Source organism: Cygnus atratus, chromosome 1, assembly GCF_013377495.2.
Source record: "Cygnus atratus isolate AKBS03 ecotype Queensland, Australia chromosome 1, CAtr_DNAZoo_HiC_assembly, whole genome shotgun sequence".
NCBI classification, from domain to species: Eukaryota; Metazoa; Chordata; class Aves; order Anseriformes; family Anatidae; genus Cygnus; species Cygnus atratus.
In genome coordinates this window covers 190641423-190658355 of record NC_066362.1, presented here as the reverse complement: position 1 = coordinate 190658355, position 16933 = coordinate 190641423, and the positions used below count along the sequence as shown (strand labels likewise).

General features: G+C 39.3%; 1 protein-coding gene across 1 annotated transcript; it reads right to left on the bottom strand.

The window, feature by feature from the left end:
- Positions 1–319: 319 nt before the first annotated feature.
- Positions 320–16372, bottom strand: CENPJ (centromere protein J). The gene is made up of 17 exons (XM_035542774.2): positions 16328–16372; positions 15959–16115; positions 14934–15453; positions 13259–13382; positions 11379–11526; positions 9811–9916; positions 7883–9488; positions 6516–6648; positions 5482–5647; positions 4202–4444; positions 3355–3454; positions 2563–2657; positions 1801–1899; positions 1552–1692; positions 1373–1457; positions 1148–1268; positions 320–544 (listed from the first exon to the last, which is right to left on the bottom strand). The coding sequence occupies exons 3-17, from the start codon at positions 15366–15368 to the stop codon at positions 352–354; spliced, it is 3795 nt and encodes a 1264-aa protein (XP_035398667.1). The 5' UTR covers positions 15369–15453; positions 15959–16115; positions 16328–16372; the 3' UTR covers positions 320–351.
- Positions 16373–16933: the final 561 nt, after the last annotated feature.

The window sequence follows — 16933 nt, the reverse complement described above, 5'->3', positions numbered from 1 at the left end:
GCCCTTGATTTACTCTAACACAAGCAACTTTTACCTTAGATGGAATGGCTTCTCTCTTGAACTTCTAAAATAAGATCATCTATGCCTGTTTGATGAATTTTCAGTGGCCACCAAGCAATTAAAGGATACCCTTTACCCTACACATGCTAAAACACTGAATCACTAAACAGCTTCTGAAAATAGAAACAGGCAAAACAATTGACAAAGCTCTGATGTAGTAATACCAACTGAAAAATAAATTTATTTCAGGAAAACTATAAACAATATATATACACAAGTTTAAAAGGTGGTTCGTTTTGTTTACAGGAATGTACATTGTTTTTGCTGATGTGTCAACAGGATCAACATGAACTACACCTTGGTGTCCATGAGGATATTGCCATCCTTGTCCTTTACTCTTACTCTCCCAGAGACATACTTGGTTTCCTGGTGTCCATTCATATACACAGTCTTAACAGTACCATCTGGATACTCCCGTCTCTTGAACTGTGATGTGTGTAGCTCTCTCTGGCCATTATTGAACTCGATAGTTTTGCTCCCATCTCTGCATTAAAAACAAGTATGTGATTTTATTTTTTGTAAAAATCATAAGGACTATAAGTAGGCTTAAATTTATTCTTGGAACAAGCACTAAATACATAAGCCTAAATGAAGAAATTAAAAACAGTATTTTTGAAAGGCCTCTTTCATTAAATACCATCCCAGTTGGTTGGTACTCAAACATGTTTCTCCAAAAAACAGTTTTTTTCTGATGTGTCTTCTTTATACTCAAGAGCATCTATTACACATTCTCTCCTCTAAATCTATGGCTGCAAAGGTCCAGGAAAAGTTTAAAATAATGTTTTGAGCACAGGCAGTTTGGATGTCAGACCTGCTTGAGGCACAGCTAGGTCCTTAAACATTCTCTAGAATTACACACAAGTCAGAAGTTACTTAACTTTTTTTTTCCTATTAGAAAAGACACAGGCATTCAGTTCTCCATCCCCTCTATGATATAAGAAAAATGCAGACAGTAACCAAGCCTTCCCTGTACAGTATATCCAAATGTAAGCTTTTACAAAGACATCGCTATATACTGCCTCTGGCAGTGAGCTCTTAACTACTGCTTTCCTGTCAGCAGTCTAGGGTACCTGAAAACAAAGCTTACCGCTGAACACGAACGATAGTGCCATCTGGAAAGATGCTTTCTTCTTGCCCATCCGTAAATAAGTTTTTGATAGTTTGATCGGGGAAAGTGATTTCTTTCTTGCCATCAGGATAATGTTTCTCTGAAATGTATTTTGAGACAATATCCTTATTACGTAAATACAGGAGTGTTTTGCATACATATGTAGTAGTTTTGAGGGTTGGCTAGGTTGGATGTTTTCTTTACCTATTTGTCCGTTTGAAAATTGCAAGACCTCCAAGCCATCGCAGTATGTAGTATGAGTAGTCTTAGCATCAGCATAATAATAAATCTGCAGGAAACAGTTAAAATTAACATACCCAGTCAGGAATCGTGTGCATACACGCACATGTATAAGTATAGGGGAGAAGGTGCAGGATACATACCACTGTTTGATCAGGCATAATCTGCTTCACATCCCCATTAAAGAAGGTTATGGTTACGGTCTTCCCATCAGACCCCACTTTTTTCCATGTCCCATTGGGAAAAAATATGAGGTGACAGCCATTTTTCAAAACCTTTTCAACCTAATGAATGGATTACAGAGATCAGTATTTAGCCATCACATTCAGGCACCCATTCATCTTTCACGGCAAGCATCTCACAGAATTTCAAGTGCCACGCTCTTATTTTACCTTTCCATCAGGATAAGCAATTTCTCTCTGTATCTCTTCACTCTCTGTATGCGCAGGTCCAGATGGTGCTGGCACAAGAGCTTCATTAGGAGAGGTGTCCTGAAATCACAACAGTAATATAAGCATAAACTCCAGTCAAACTTTGTCGTCATACAACTGTTTTCCCTAGGCTGACAAGTATGTTAGGAAATAGGAAGCATGAGGGTAGGAAGACAGGTCTGGGAAGTCATAAACCCAGTCTAGATTTTATGCAACATCTAGTATATGATGTACTCGGGCTAGCAGTAATTTGTGGTCAGTTTTTTCCAAGCAGAAATGGAATTCATTGCTGTAGGGTGGTGCTCAACAGACTGAAGTCATCCATACAGAGGCGTGAAGCAGCTGATGAAGTTTTATAAAGCCTAAATGCTGCCTACAGCAATTAAGAATTCTTAAAAGATTCTTGGATGGTTTCTCTACATGGAACATAGTCAGTTCCCCTCCCCCCCCCCAAAAAGGGTAAACATTCTGCAAAATTCTAGGGGGTAGATTATTATTTTGTTTCCTTTCCTCAGCCAAAGAATGCTGCAACAGCTAGAGGGAGGTAAAGCATTGACTACTACATAGCCTTTAACTGCAATTTTGTTACCAAGTATATAAAAAAAATTGAGTCAGTGGCTTTCCAGGTCACCCTCCAAATACTCACTTAAATACAGATAACTTCATGGTTTTTTTTATTTGTTTTGTGTTTTTTTCCCTTAAAAATCAAGATACAAGACTTACTACCATAAAAGTCCTAGAAGAATCTTCTAGTGCCATTGTCTCAGAGTTGCTTCTGTCCTTAGCAGGTGCTGAGGCAAGCATTCTTGAAAGCTTTCCTACTCAGATAAAAGTAAGGAAGTTAATTTGGACAGTAAAATTAAAGTGCAGTTTAAGTGTTAAAATCATAATTATATATGAGATCAAGTTGTACAGGACACCTACATTTCTTTAGTGCTGTAAAAACTGAAAGCGGTATGTTTATAAAAATTCAGCATGTCAGCTCTCTGGGGCATGTCATTTGCTTCAGCAACATGCTGGACTGAAAAATCATTGCAACGGGCATAATGCTTGCACTCTGTCGCCTATTTCATTTTTAGATCTATAGAGGAGATTCTTAGAGGAGATATCTAGAGGATCTAGGTAACATTCTTACTAGCCATACCTTATAACGAATAAAACAGGACTGACAATCTTTCAACAAGAACAGTCTTTGGCAGACTTTTTCTACGTCTTTCCTAGCATTCCAGAAGGATTATCAAAATAAAAACAGCACGGGCTTCAATTCTGGATTGTACTCCTCTAATAGACAACATCATGGTTGTTTGCCTTTAGAGATGTCAAAAAACAAACAAAACCTACAACCCTCCAGTTACTTGCTATGTTTGATTATTCATTAGGAAGGGATATAGGAACAAATGCTGTTGTCAGCTAACTGTGAAAAGAAGGAAACCAAGGAACAGCAGCACTGCTCCCTCTACACTTATTTTCTGTTAACTCTTTTAAAAAATTTGCTGATTAGACAAGCATTTATACCTTTTGCCTGTGAATAATTTTTGCCACTTATCTTGCCACCCTTCTGTGCTGGAAGAAGTGGAGATCCAGTTTGGCTTTTCAGGCCTCTATTTGGTAGACTCTGGAAGGAAGGAAGAGTTATTTGTGGATTATGTGACTTTTATTCAATAACTGTTCGCTTGCAATAAAATTTATACACCATTTGTCATGAAACTTACTGCAAGCTTTCTTCACAAACTACATTTTTTGAGATTTAGTCAGCAGAAGGGTTTGCTTGATGTAGCCCAAGCTACGTTTTGGAACTCTGCCTACTGCCTCACTACCACCAGCTACAGAATGTTAATTTGGTACAAGCAATCATAAATAACAGTTTCAAAACTAAATATGATTACTGTAGACAATGGTGAACTGCCTGATTTGCCTGGCCGATCCTTGAGGTACAAAGGTTCTCAGGTTATATGCCATCTATGTACTTTTCCTCTTATAATTGCATCATTTTGAATTTCAATGACAAGTTTCTCAACAGAATAGATAGTGCACACAGTGATGCCTCCTTGGAGATCATCAGAAGCCGTGTGGACGTGGTCCTGGGCAGCCTGCTCTGGGTGTCCCTGCTTGGGCAGGGACATTAAACCAGATGACCCCCAAGGGTCTCTTCCAACTCAACCATTCCATGGGTCTGTGAACATTCACATTTGGAGAGAACATGACATTAACGAAATTCTGTGTCTGTCACCACTAGCAGACCCCCGAGATTAGTAAATTAAAAGTTAATATCTAGGTTGTGGCTACTGGATTCCAACTTTATGATCCACAACACAAAAGTTTTCACACAGACCAACTTAAAACACTGAGATTAAAAACTTACTACAGATTCTGCTCTTCTTAGAGTCACCCCAGAATTTTCCATTTTCTTCTTGCTTCCAGCAGCTTCTACTTTTTTCCAGGCTTCAAGACGAAACCTCTCCATAATTTTGACTTCCTCTTTTAGCTCCATGTTCTCGTTTACTAAAGCTTCTATTTGATCTTTCAGGCGTCGATGGGTGGTTGACCATTTTGCTTCTTTTCGTTTTACATCTTCCTGTAACTCTGCAATCTGCTGTTTTAAAGCCTTAGAAAAATGCACATTTATAAATGAAAGAAGTTTCGTTTTTTAAATATATCAAAAGATTTTCATGTTCTAGGAAGGAACTTACAAGCAAAAGGAAAAAAAAAATGTACAAAAGCACTTGAGTACTTGTACTTAGCGTAAAACAGGTAAGATCTGTGTAATGGTAGAGGGTGAAAGGTAGGGATTTTTAGTTTTATTCCATGAAAAGGATAGGATCAACTTTAGATATCAACTCCATAAGCTCAACTTAATCAGAGGATGTCTCTCATTCCCCTCTGAGCATCCTTTACACTTCATAGATTGGCCAGCACAAACACACTTGAGGCAGAAATTTGCTATCCTTAAGGCTACCCTCCAGAGGACCCTTCAAAAATCTTGGCACCAGAAAATAGGGAGGACACAAACACACAAAATACACATGAATCTGCCTGGCCAGTTTAGCAAACGTTACTTCGACCCGTTGAAGTAATGTCAGGAAGTGACATACCCACATGTGAAGGTTCATACAACTTATCTGTATGCCTAACATACCATAAATCCTGACAGTGAAGAAATGTATTGTTTCATATATCTCTGACCTTTAAGGAACTACAAGTAAGTAATCACAAAATGCTACTTTGAAAATTGTAGAAGATAACTATTTTTACCCTGGAACAGTTATAAACAGAACAAAATTCAGGTGTGGTTCTAGTTTGCATTTTTAGCCATTACCATAATAAAAACTTGCAGTGTTACATTAGCTACAGTAATTTTGTATCAAAGATGAAGATCATTCTACCGTAGTCAAGTGCAGTTTTTATTATGGAAATGTGACAAAACGATTTGCTCATGTGTTTTTTTTTTTTTTTTGCCTTGAAACCATCAAACAATGTTGTGAAGACTGTAACTGCTTTCTCAATTAGGCTGTGTCTACTCACGGTTCCTATCTTGAAATGACTTGCAACCTTTCAAATAAAGTTAGAATTTAGTTCTCAACTCCCTTTAAATGAATTTAAGTTTTCCTGTGTGGACAAGAATAATAACTATCATTTTTATACCTGAATTTCATCACGTTCTTTTTTATCTGGAATTGCTCTAGCTTCTGTGGTATATTTTTCAAAAACTTTACGTTCCTTTTGCAGTTTTTTCATTTCTTTTTTTCTATATTCTTCTATTTCAGCCAGTTCTTGGGCTTTCTGCTGTTGAAAGTCTGCAATTTCTTTCCTGTAATTATAAAACAAAGCTGTTGGTTTTAGCCCGACTCCTTCAAGTCTGGAGTGAGAAAATTAAGACTGAATTTTGCAGTCATTGATTCAAACCCAGCATCTGCTACCCCCAGGAAGGTTTAACTATAAACAGTATTAAGCAGTAAGAGTTTTCACACAGATAGTGTTTGAAGTCCAACTATTTCTATCTTCTAGTCACAAAAGTTATCCTGATTTTTGCAAATCTTCACCAAAATCTGCCAACATTCCTCAAAGCAGCAGAACACCATTCCCCCAAAAGCAGTGTGAAAAAGAATCAGCCAATACCAGGTCCCTCACGTTAGCCAACAACACGATGCTGTTTCCAAACAAAACAAACGTGACTTTGGTAGGAATTGGCATGCCTCCTTTAAGTCACCAGAGGATTATTTTGCTGTTTGCCACCTGGAAGTCACCAGGGGGCTGAAATGAAGTCAAACTCCGTTTGTACACACATATATTCAATCCATAGGAAGAGCATCGATCATGTTAGCATGAAATCTGTTTTGCAAGACCAGTTTAGGACTGTGTTATTGCTCAGAACATTGCTCGATTAGACGTGAGGAAATTCTCCCCAGGTGTAGCCTTCAAGGATATCATATTAATCCAGTAGGAGTTCTTAATATTATTCCGAGATTGGTATTTTGTTTGTGAGTAATAATGACAGTTTAATACATCCCTAGTGCAACAACCAGTTTCTTGACCTACGTCTGCAGTTACTGAAACACACCAATTATTTATCTGTAACACTATCTAGGTACAAACAGGACAACAGGGAACATACTATGTTAGCAAACACCCCAAACTGTTTTCAAGTAAAACTTTCCTAATTTTCAGTTAAAAATTACCTGATACTTGCCAGGGCATGCTCTCTTTCTTCCCGGAGTTTAGTTAGAGTTGTGTTTTCAGCTCTGAACCTCTCAATTTCCATTTCCAATTCCATGAGTTTCTCTCTCAGTATCTGGGATGGAACAGTGTTTCCTACCAAAGAACAATCAGGTGCAAGTTGTTTAAGCAGCCTTTGACTGAAGAAAACAATTACCACAGGCCATTTAAAAAATATATATACTATTTCATAGATAGAATTTTCTTGCAATACTACCGCTAATACTGAAATAACATAGAAGTGACATTTTAAAGCACCCTGCGCTATATACTCAAGGGTGGTGAGGCACTAGCACAGGCTGCCCAGAGAAGCTGTGGATGCCCCATCCCTGGAGGTGTTCAAGGCCAGGCTGGATGGGGCTTTGGGCAACCTGGTCTGGTGGGAGGTGTCCCTGCCCATGGCAGGGGGGTGGAACTGGGTGATCCCTAAGGGTCCCCGCATCCAACCCAAACCTTTCTATGTTTCTGTAACTACCTGATACACCAAGTGTATCTATCGTCTTTGTAGAACTAAGTATGTATTAGGAATTAGAATGTGAAGGTCTTCATGTCAAGCTAGAGAAATTAAATAAAGGTATGTTGAGGGCAAAGCGTCAAACAGGAAAAACTCACGGCTCTAAATTTTCCAAGTTGTACTCACAACACAATCTGCTCACACTGCCCTGAAATATATTGTAGGAGGCCCATAATCATATCTGTGGGCTTCTTTGCTATCCCATTTATTTGATCAGTCGCAGCTTAACACTCATTGGGCTTTAACAGTCTGCTTCTGAGTATGCAAGGGAAGAGCCTAAGCAGTGACACTGCAGTGCAGTTAGTTGCCTCATTCACTCTTAAATGCTGCCAACCATTACCTCCTGCAAACAACATTGAGCAGATTTCTTTCAAAAACCCAGCAAAATCAGTTCTCTGCAAAGCAGTAAGTAGATGTAGTAGCTTTCATATGAATTTCTCAAAAAACAAACAAACAAAACACTAAATGGGTTCAAGCTCTCCTGCAATGAACCTACCACCTACCATCATCTAACAGAGAAGGCATGCTAGGCTATACCATCATGTTGTCACTAAACAACTGCATTTTTAATGATCTTGCATAAATACAACAGCTTGTAAAGGAGCTCTTAGAGGCAGCCCTTCCACAGACTCAATCTGCAAAATGACTAGATTGCACCAGACACACAACCAGAAGAGATAAAAAATGCCATTCCCTGAAGCAGAAATCTGTACTTAGACTTTTCGGTGTAAAGTCAAGTTGCAGCTTAAGCCTTGGAAAGAAAGACTTGTAAAACATGCTTCCTTCAGCATTTCCTACCAGTTGCTGTTCTCTCACCTCCTGACTCCTGTTCCACATCTGATTTGATTTCATGCTCTGAGTGACAGCCTGCCTTCTGCTTCGGTTTCAGCGAGGGAAACAGTTTCATCATCAGGTTTGATGCCGGAGGCCCGTTTGAATCACTGTCCACTGCAGACTGTTTGGACAGTTCATCTGCCTTCTTCGAGGCAACTTTTCTCTTTACTGCTTTATCTGGGACAGTTGTATCATTCTTATTGAAAAAGTCTGCCTGTAAGGACATTTTAGTATATTTTTCAGGTAAATCATTGTGAAAATAATATTCATCAAGATCACTCCATGTCCTTTCATCATCAAACTCAATCTTACTCCTATTTATACAAGACACGCTTCTCTGATGGTCTGAAGCTTTTCTAATCTTTTGCTTTGACAGTGTGCTGCAATCTTCGTCTGACAAGTCACCTCCATATTTGCTTTCTTTGCTGGTATCTGTAGAACTTCGGTAATCAAAAAATCCTGGATCACTTTCTCTATTGCTCTGAAAGGATTTCTTAACATCTTCATTTTCATTTTTTAAGGTGGTCTCAAATTCTTGCTCAGAATCTGTAGTCGTATCACCATTTTCCTCATCTTTATCTTCATTTACAGTCCATTGAGTACTTTTCAAAGCAGGAAGTGCTGTCAAGGAAGAACCTGAAAATATTACACTGTCTGTTTTATTCACTGGATCCTTCAGTCTAGAAGCTGTTCCTGAATTTGAGACTGTATGTGTAACCGCTTTATCATTTTTATTTCCCTGTGCGATACAGTCTGCCTTTTTATTTTTTGCATTTATAAGTTTAACTGCAAGCTCCTTCACTTGCTGCTGTTTTGCCTTGATCGGGGTGGAGGACATTCTACGTCCTTCTGAGGTTTGCTGATCTTGATCTAAGATCCTTTGCACAAACGAGGAATTACTTGAAAAAGATATTTCGTCTGCAGCTTGCTCTAGAAACAAAAATTCATCTAATTCTAGATTCTCTTTTTCCTTTTCTTTTTCCCAGTTTTCCAACTTATTCTGAAACGAAACTTCAAAAGACAGTTCTGGATCTTTTACAGGGTGACCTACAGGACATTTAGCATTAGAAAAGGCACTGGCCAGCTCACAAGACAACTGAGGCTTTTCCACGCCATGTAACTTGTTTCTGATTTTGCCAGTGTTAGACTTAGCAAATTCCACTACGTTCTCTTTATTTTCTATTTTGTGGTTAATTTCTGATGGGAAAGAATCTCTCATCTGTCCATCAAGATTTTTTCCTGGTTGCATTCTTGTTTCTAATGGCACGGTATTTTTTCCATTGTGATTCCTGAGTACAAGAGCCTTCTGAATAGGACAATATTTTGCTTTATCAGGCTGGTTATTTTTTTTACGTGGCATAAGAGGGCTCCCAGAAACCAGCTCTTTGCTAGGAGGCAGACTTTTCTTTTGTATTTGTGATCTGTCCACTCTGTTTCTGTCATCTGAAACCCTTTGTTGAGGTTTCAACATGCTTTCTCCAAGCGTTGTTATCTTAGATTTGGCATTAGTGAACCTTGTTAAGCCTTCTCCTCTTTTCAGGAAGGGTCGTTTGATCACTGGCTTTTGAATGGCTGATCCATTTGTCTCCTAAAAGTGGATATTGAAAATTAACACACACAGAATTTTTAAAAGTCCTTTACACAGTTTTAAGATTTTTTTTCAGATAAATCCCACATATCAGTAGGAACTTATATAGCATATTTCTATTGGGTTTCTAAAAACATCTTAAACAAATGCAGTAGTCAGGGCTTATTTTTTTTATTTGTAAAGTAAAATCGTAAAATGTGAATATTGCAGTCAGTGTTAGCTTTTGATGCTAGAATCTGCCTTGTATGTTTTTAAAGCACTCATCACTATATATATACATATAAAAAAAAACAGTTAAAAGTTAAAAAAGAAATTTAAAAACCTGTAATTTCTGGCTTTGCTTCAGACGCTGCTCCTCTATCTGAATCTGTTCTTCCAGAAATTCTTCAAATGTCTGTTTCTTCTCTTGAATCGCAGCTTTAATAGGTCTAGGGTAATTTAAAAAATCAAGTCTTACGTGTCTACATAATTTAACTGCGTTTAGCATCCCTACTATTCAAAGGCCTAGGGCGCAATTACATAAAAAATGACAAATTATGAAGTACTTTAGTCATTAAGTGGCAAAGTTAATCTGAGAAATGCACGATACCACTAGCTGCTTATCTTTTGAGAAGTGATTATCAAATCCCTGCTATAATTAATATACATCTAAAAGCGCCTTTATGCAGGCTTTGCTGTTTTGCCTTTCACAGCTTTTCTCAATGACCCATTCTTCTGCCCAAAACATCAAATTTTCACTTGGATTTTAGTCACACTGCTCATTTCTGCAGTATCACCTTGCACCGGGTATGGCTGGGATGGAGTAAGCTTTCTTCACAGCAGTTCACGTGGTGCTGTTTTGGATTTGTGACTAAAACAGTGTTGGTAACGCACCAATGTTTTTGCTATTGCTGAACACCGCTTGCACAGCATCAAAACTTTATTTGGTTTCTCACACAGCCTGCCTTCCTCTCCCAGCAAATAGGAGGTTGAGGGGGACGCAGCCAGAAGAGCTGACCCAAAGCGACCCAGCAGATATTCCATGCCAGGTAACGTCATGCTCAGCAGTGAAAACTTTGGGCTTGGTTTTCTAAAAACAGCTGTTGTTCAGAGGCCAACTGGGCATCGGTCTGCTTGCTGGAGGTGGAAAGCGATTGCCTTTGTAACACTTGGGTTTCTTCCCCTCTTTCCTTCACTTAGTAAACCGTCTTGATCTCAACCCACAACTTTTCACACATTTGTGCTCTTCTGATCCCCCAACCCAATTCTGCTCTGGGGAATAATGACCAAGCAGCTGGCTGGGTGCCTAGCTGCTGGCTGGGGTCAACCCACCACAGCCTGGTACAAGATTTCTTGTCTTGTAATGACCAGACAGACAAGGCAGAGCTTCAAAACAGTGCCAACCACTACTTTTAGTCCATCCATGCCATAAACAAAGCTTCTACCATACACAAGAAGGCTTCTCCCAAAAGCACTATTATTACCTCTTAGCAATACCCAGATACTTAAAAAACTCCTGGTAATAAACTAAAGAGTCGTGGCCTTACGCTCTTCCTTCACATTATTTTTTTTTGCCATCTAATAATGGATGGGAAATTGTAATAAATCAAATTGGGAACAGTAATTATAACTGCTAATATGCTAAGCCTATACTAAGATGTGCCTCTGAACTGTCATCACTCCATGTTTCACACACCTCTTCAGCCAATACACAACGTCACATCTTTCACAGCATAAGCAACTTCAAGCCAGAGCCTCTCTTACCACTGGTCTCCACCACACCTAGCAAAATGGAATCCTTGGTTGAGAAAGCTATACAAATTGAGAATATTAGACTCTTAATCAGGACTCAGAACTCAATCAAACTTGTGTTATGTATTTAGAACTGTAAAAAATAATGTTCTGAATTACCTTTCCTCTGTATTAGTCACCCACAACTGTTTTCCTCTGCTGGACTTTTCAGAGAGATCTGCACCTTCCACACATAAAGAATCATCGTGTGGATCTTCAGCCTCCGTTATTTTTTCCATCTTTTGTTCTGGACACCACACGTTTTTTCCTATGAAATTGATAGAACATAGTTGTGGTTTTTTTTCTCCCCAAAGCAAACAAATCAGTTTTCAGCTCATACTTTAAGCAGCACTCAGATCAGATTAAAACCAGAAGGGAGCTTCATGGTCACGTATTCTGGATTCCCACACAAAAAAAGTCCTAAAATTTCCCCAATTTAATTCTTATTTGATTTTGAGCTCTCTTTTTAAAGGAACATCCAATTACGTATAAATTTTTTCCACACACCTTAACAGCCCATTCTGATTGTTCGTTATCTTTGCTAATTTATCGCTTAAAAGTAAAACAACTGAACAACTTTGGATGTCTGCTCTACTGAAAAGGTCTCTTATCAAGATTCTGTTTCCTATGTACAAATGTAAAAATTAAGATCAGTTCATCCTTTTGCAACCTCTTAGACCAAGACCTTGGATTAAAAGCTTTGAAATACGATGAAATGCAATCTCATACCTTTTCTCTGAAACCTCTACAGGTTTACAGTAACCTTATTAAACAGCTAGATTAAAACCAAAACTCTATTCCAGTCATAGCAGCCTGGTAGTCATGCTGCTGTCAATGGTAAAACTAAAAACAGAAAAGGTGAAGAACTCTAGTGCATTTCTTTTACGTACAGATAATTCTTAGTCATGCAGTGGCATCTCTTTGCCAACCCATCTTGATTCCTAATTCCAGTTCAGCTATTAACCCTCACGGCAGAGTTGGACTGGAGACATTCTGTATCCCTGTACAGATTATTTTCTGTGTGCCACATGGGTTCAATCAGCACAACTCTGAACGATGAGATACATTCTTAGTTATTTAACTTGTAAAAAATCACTGTTTTGTGTATGTGGAGGACAACTATTCAAGGCATAAACTCTGCCTTCATTGTGATTCCGATACCCAGATGACCACAACCTGTGAAAAGCCATCAAGCCCACTGAATGCCTAGGTCTTGGCTTTTGACTTTCAGCCATCAGAGCTTGAAATTAAAAGAAAAACACACCACTGTTCTGCAGGAGAAAAGAAGTGGCACTAAAGGGCAAGAACCAGCCTCCACCTTTACATTCCCAATTAGAAATAACTCATTAGGCAATCTAGTTTTTGTTCTAAGACTAAACCCTAGATCAGCTTTCTCAGATAGAGTAAAAGAAAGATAACCGTTAAATCATGTAGGACTGATACTACCAGCAAAAGAAGATCCCCCTACCTCAACTCTGCCAGCTTTTTCCAGCCCAGCACTGTGCTCTCCCTTTGCACACAGCAAATTGGACTGGAAAACTGATCCAGTTTACAAATGTTTGTTTTTCAGTACAAATCAGCTCCCCAGTCTAGTTCAGTTCATCACTTGAGTAAATTTGTTCTGCATGAGCACACACAAGGAGGTACTACTTCATTTGGATACAGTGACAGCTTAAAGCAATCAAAAGTATATTGGGAAACAGCTAATCAAAAAGGAAAGAAACTATTTTACACTGTCTTTTATAATATATTCTTCAAAACAAGGCTGCCATCATTGATTAAGTTACAATTACTCTTGGCAATTTATAAAAGGATTTTATAAAAGTCCTTCTACAGTAGCACTCATTTATCAGACACTCAAACGATGCAGCATTAGTCTTTGACTAATCAAGTAGTTTTAAGATGAAGAACACTGAATACACTTTCAGATTTTAATGAAGAAATGAGATCAAATTCTTCAGTTTACTGAAGTATGTCTTATGCTTTATTTCTCAACTTACCAAGGATTGCTGTCTGGTCAGACACCATGCTAAGTAGCTTCTGCTGTTCTTCCATCAGCCTTTGAAGTTGCTCCATCTGTTGTTTCTTTAGCTGTTCCTGCTTCTGTTGTTGCAATTCCTTCAGCTTTTCAAACAAACAAAAAAATGTACTGGAGGACATTTATTTACGTTATTTTACTTAAGACAAATATACTTAGAATGCATTAGAGTCATCAAGACAAGAGGTATTTCTTGTTTTAATGATGTTCCATTAGCTAAGTGCAACATGAAGGGAATTAAGAATACAAAGTGCTTTGATGAACGCAATTTTCAGTTCTATCTATCAATTGCACATACTATTTCCAGTGTGCACAGTTAACAGATCCACTCATCTTTAATTGACCAATCTGCAAAAAAAGGAATCAGAACAATCATTTCTACAGTATGAGAAAAACATTCAAATTCTGCTCTTTTAACATAACTTGCATGTGGTGGTTTTATTAAAATGTGAAATACCTCAAAATCAATAGTGCTTTAGAAATGTTTATATATCAGTATTCTTTATATGTATGTATCAGTAATCTTCACTCTATCTGAGATCTTGGAAATAAATATTACATGTAAGTTATATATATTTTTAGAATAATAATTGTTAATTTATATTAGATTGGCAATAACTTTCCAAGACAGGAGACTTAACAATTCCTTTTAAGATACCATTAAACCAGATAGTATCTGTTATTTTAGCCACTGTTGGACACTGCTGACATAACGAAAAAAGTGAATGAATATTTTCCTAACATATATAACAGAGATGAAATACCTTTTATATGCTTAGTAGTGGAATTATACTCTAGAGATTCACTTTTTCCCCCCACACTTTCACTTGCAGTAACAGACATAAAGATTTGCACTGAGGCAACTTCTAGAAGGGTGGACAAGGAGTTGAGTTCTTAATCCCAAACAGCAAGACCTATTAAAGTGTGCCTTAACACCTTCAGCTAACATAATTTATATCTGCTAATTGGGGAGAGCTATAAGCAACTGTATTGCCAGTCACAGAGGGTCAGCTGGCAGGCTTGCTTTGGAAAAAAGAAAAAAAAAAAAAAAAAAAAGTAACATCACAGGGTTGTAATTCCATGCCTTTTTTGTCCTATTGTCTTGGACATGTATGTATTCAACACCAACTTCTCTCTTCAACTAAACAGAACCAGGTACAAGGGTGCACACACATACAATGAGAACTAACGGAAGATGTTGCTATAGCTACAAGAACATACAACTTCACTGTGTTGTGAATATCTGCAGTGAAGCACTCCCACTGTAACGACCAGCACCCCATTGCCACAGCTTTAAGTGAAGAACTAATGGAATATTGTAAAACTGTGTGCATCTTTCCAGGTTAAAAAATAAAAAAATAAAAATAAAAAAAGATTTTGAGAACAAATATGCTGGCACTAAATACAATTCATTTTGAACTGGAACCTGTGCCAGCAAAAACCAGCTAAACCGTATGTTATGAGGACACCAACTTTTATGCATGCATAACTGACCTAGGGCTTGCTCTTTAAGCCTACTGTGTTCTATACATGGAAAAGATTTTGCATACTTTCAGGTATGAAAAATCATATATAGGAACAAAATAAATCTTAATTTATGTATGTCAAAGAATTCTAGAACTTTTTTTTTTAATTACCTGTTCAAGCTTCTGTAAGAGAGGATCACAGTAATCGGATTTATTCCGACCATCCACTTCACCATGGACAAAGTCTGTTTTAGAGCTTTCTACATTATATGCTGCTGCTGGAAAAGATGTTTCAGCGGTATCCTGCTGAAGTGTACAAGAGCTGCCAGACTCCAGCATCCGTTCTTCACACAAGGAGTCATCACTTACAGAACGACTCTCTGAAAGATGCAACACTTCAACAGGGAAAGCCGTGATGTTTTCATGTCCAGATAATAAATTGTCTGTGTTGATTTTCAGACCAGTAAAAGTAGGATCCAAGAAGACTCCAGCACGAGAGCTATCGAACATGCAATGTGCAAGGAAGTTTCGTTCACTACTCAGATCTTCAACAGCTGGCATCTTGTAAATGGTATTCAGATCTACTTGCTGATGTAGTGTTAACATAACACTATTATATCTTGGAGTGTTAGGACAGCAAAATTTTCAAAGCCATAGGCAGCTGGCGTGGATGGTTACTTATTTTTAGCACCTAAAAATTAAGCAGATAAAATAAGAAACCTACAGTAACAGAAAGTTACTCTCCTATAACCAAAGTATTTATAAAAATCAGTCACTGTCTGCTTTTCCCTAGGCAACAGAAGCAATTCGGACAATTGCCAATGAGCTTCCTGTGCAGGAAGTCAGCACAATCCAACATTTAATCTTAATAGTAACTGCACTCAAATAAATAACACCTCAAATACTATAGAGCTGTGTATAATATTCTGTTCAGTAGTACAGAGATGGGTTCTGAATTTTTTAAATGTGTCTGCAACAGAAGTGAGAAGGGATTTGATGAGGTGAGAGAGAGACGTCCATTACAGGATCTTCACGTGAAAGTAATGTTGTAAATATGCCCACATAAATACAGTCATATTACTGTATTTCAATGCATCCGTAGCATCATTCTCATGGAAATTCTGCACCCTTGCTGCCTGTTAGCTTCTCCCTCCCCTTCCTATCGTCTTTTATCGTTATTACTGGACTCTGCTTACCTCCAGCGGGTCCCAGGGCGATTAACTCTCCACCTACACGCACGGTGTGTGTGTCGGCGTGTCCTGTCGCTGTGTCGTGTCGGTGTGTCGCAGGGAGCACAGAGGTAAGGCTACAGAACAACAGACACGACCCCAGGAGCCCAAGGCTTCAACAGTCCTGCCAGTCAGGAAACAACTTTTTAAAGTTTCCTCATTCTCGGGAGATCAGATCACAGAAACTCTTGTTGAACCCTTGTTGAACCTCCCCACACGCCCAGCTGCCCGCCGTCGCCCCTCACAGCTGCCGCTGCGCAACCCCCTGAGGCACCCGCACGGCGACGGCCCCGAGCCGCGGCCCCAGCGGCCCTGCCCCTCCGTGTTGTTACAAACCTGCCGCCATCTCACGGCCTCCCGGCGCCACGCGCCGGGCATGCCGGGAGTTGTAGTCCCGAGGCACGGCCTCCCGGCCCAGCTGGCAGGCGGTCCGGAGCTGAGCGAACTACAGCTCCCGAGGGGCCCCGCGTGGCGGCTGAGGGAGCTGGGGCTGGGTAGGCTGGGGAAGAGGAGGCGCGGGGGAGACCTCATTGCTCTCTGCAACTGCCTCAAAGGAGGCTGTGGGGAGCTGGGTGTCGGCCTCTTCTCGCAGATAACCAGTGATAGGACTAGAGGGAATGGTCTCAAGTTGTGCCGGGGGAGGTTCAGGTTGGAAATGAGGAGACATTTCTTCTCAGAAAGAGCAGTCAGGCGTTGGGACGGGTTGCCCAGGGAGGTGGTGGAGTCACCATCCCTGAGGGTATTCAAGGAAAGGTTGGACGTGGTGCTTAGGGATGTGGTTTAGTGGGTGACATTGGTGGTAGGGGTATGGTCGGACCAGATGATCTTGGAGGTCTTTTCCAACCTTAATGACTCTGTGATTCTAAACTTGCCCTTGCCTTGCCTGCGCTTTGGTTTTGCCAGTTAAAAACATATCGCCTGTGTGGGTGTCCTGAGGCTGGG